Below are 2,500 nucleotides of genomic sequence, written 5' to 3'. Positions count from 1 at the left end.
AAACAACATTGCAATAGCAAGAGAGCAGTTATTTGTTTTTATACGAATCTTTGCATAAATTATTCAACAATTCACCAATAGAGACAATAGCTTTTAATCAGCATGTTTGAACAAATCGTGAATGATTCAAAATTCCCTCAAAAAGAGAGCCGCTTCCTACATGCCTGAATGAATCAGTGTGTTTGAACAAAACGGTTGAATAAATGATTCAATGACTCATTCATAAAGACATTGGATGCGTCCGAAATCGTATACTCTCTTGAGTAGATACTTATTTTTAATAGGTAATTACTTAATGGCCACTAAAATAGTACGTTCTATATAGTATGAGTGTGTGTAGTATGAATGTAATCCGCACGTACAACATTCGCCATGTTATCATTATCATGTGACATGGCGCCAGTTACGTCGCTTTACTGACATTAACAAATCCTCTCCCATGGGCTCATGGGATATGTATGCATCCATCATGTGCGCACTTCAGAATCTCGCCGAAAGTATAGGTCATCCGGGTACTCTTTGCCTTTTCTTTTATGAGAACTGTGCATTCGGACATACTTCTTTTAGGGGGAAAAAGTCCTTCCTGCCACAGACAGTTAAATTGTTAAATGAAAGATAGTGTTGTTGTTTACTGAGCGGGTCTCGGTGATGATTCGTGTTTTTTTTCTTCTCTCTTTCTCTTTCTGTATTTATGTATATTGTTGGTCTTGTATGTACGCATGCTGAAACACAAGCAACAACATTTGCCTAAGGGGATAATGAAGTAATCAATCAATCAATCAAATCAATTTGTCACATACTGCTGTTCTCCTAGTATATAGTAGGGAAGTATATCATTTCGGATTCAGCTTGTCATCGGCATGTTTGAACAAATGCTTTGTGAATGATTCAAGATTCACTCATAAAGACAGCCACTTGCTTCGCTCCCGAATGAATCAGTGTTTTTGAACAAATCTTTTGAAAGAATGATTCAACGACTCACTCGTAGTGAATTTGGAACTGCAACTGCTCTTACTATAAGAAAGATATGGTAAAAGAAGTAAAAGTATGCGGCTCAGAATTGAGCAAGGAACTTCGGAATGAACCAGCGTGTTTGAACGAATCATTTATCAATGATGCAATGATTCATTCATAAAGACAGTCACTTGTCGCCACCTACTGGCGTATCGACAACAGTTACATAAAGTTTCACAAACGTATTAAACGTAAAAAGATGTATTAAACGGTACAGCTGTATTGGGAGTTCAAACACTGTATGTTTCTGCATTTTGTTGCGTCCAGCATGTATTTGTGAGGAGTTTTGATATTGACTGGGGCATTTTTCAAAACTATGCAGAGGTTTAATGACACTTAATTTACACACCAAATACTGTACATAAATCTGTTCTTCATCATGACCTGTATGTCCTCTGGTGTGATGGTGACTGGACATGGACGGGAGGTCGCTGTGTAATTTGCAGGTGGAATAATAAAGCGAAAACGCTGACAAAACTAACGAATCCAGCATATCAGAGAGGCTGAACAAAGCTAATTAAAGTAATTTACCCAGAAGGCTGAGCAGGATGGAGAACAAACATCTTTATAACAGCTCAAACTTCCACACAATCCCAATTACACTTTGACTTGTGGAGAGGAAGAACGCCGCTGTAACGTCCCTCATGAATCAGTAGGTCAGTTAGTATGTGCTTCACGTGAAAGGAGACGCTTCAGCTCAATTAGCAGAGAATAACACGCCGATGTGTCCGGCCTAGTCAGTTCTTTCTCTTTCGTTTGTCATTGCTGCTAATTTACAATCAATAAAACATCCATTGATTTCTGTGGAGTGTCATTAACGTGATGCTTAAGAGATCATTCACTGTTACTGTCATACACACTGCAACAATGACAACAAAAAAGCTCTTCAGTGGGTCAGAGGACACCAGTGTAATACTATAATTGGCTTTGTCTGATTTGATTTATTACCTGATAAAATCAAGCTTGACTTTAGCTCTAGATTTCACTGTCTTCATGTCTTTGACCCTTGCCATAATCTCCTGGGATCCACTGTTCAATTTCATCCTCTGTAAGACAATAATATACAAGTTAGACACTTATCTTCTGTAATACCTATCATAAAGGTTTATGCATCATGCATGTCTAGTGTAAACAGATTTCTTTATCAAAATGCTGAAAATCACTGAACAGCCATTAAATACACTGCTAATTCATATACAATCAAAAGTTTGGGGTCTGTATTATTTTTTATGTTTTTGACAGAAGTCTCTTCTGCTCATCAAGGCTGTGTTTATTTGATCAAAAGTAAAAACAGTAATATTGTGAAATATTATTAGAATTTTATTTATATATATATATTTTTTTTAATGTTTTTATTATTGATATTTTAAGTGGGGAAAAAAACTTGAAAAAACCTTTCATCAATAGAAATTTCAAAATAACAGCATTTATTTAAAATAGAAACATTATAAATGTCTTTACTGTCTTTTTTTATCTATTTATTGCA

The 2,500-nt window shown here is 35.8% G+C and overlaps 1 protein-coding gene across 1 annotated transcript in view; it reads right to left on the bottom strand.

Annotated features, from left to right (window-relative positions):
* Positions 1-1,937: 1,937 nt before the first annotated feature.
* The window catches only part of kcnc2 (potassium voltage-gated channel, Shaw-related subfamily, member 2), a 63,374-nt gene continuing 62,811 nt past the window's right edge, over positions 1,938-2,500 (bottom strand). The window contains exon 4 of the mRNA XM_084407310.1: positions 1,938-2,060. Within this exon, the coding sequence (XP_084263436.1) occupies positions 1,990-2,060 (71 nt within the window). The 3' untranslated portion in view covers positions 1,938-1,989. The remainder of the gene's footprint in view (positions 2,061-2,500) is intronic.

The sequence above is a fragment of the Rutilus rutilus genome, assembly GCF_951802725.1.
Source record: "Rutilus rutilus genome assembly, chromosome: 4".
NCBI classification, from domain to species: Eukaryota; Metazoa; Chordata; class Actinopteri; order Cypriniformes; family Leuciscidae; genus Rutilus; species Rutilus rutilus.
Note: the sequence above shows the minus strand (reverse complement) of the source record. Positions and strands in the feature narration are given on the sequence as shown.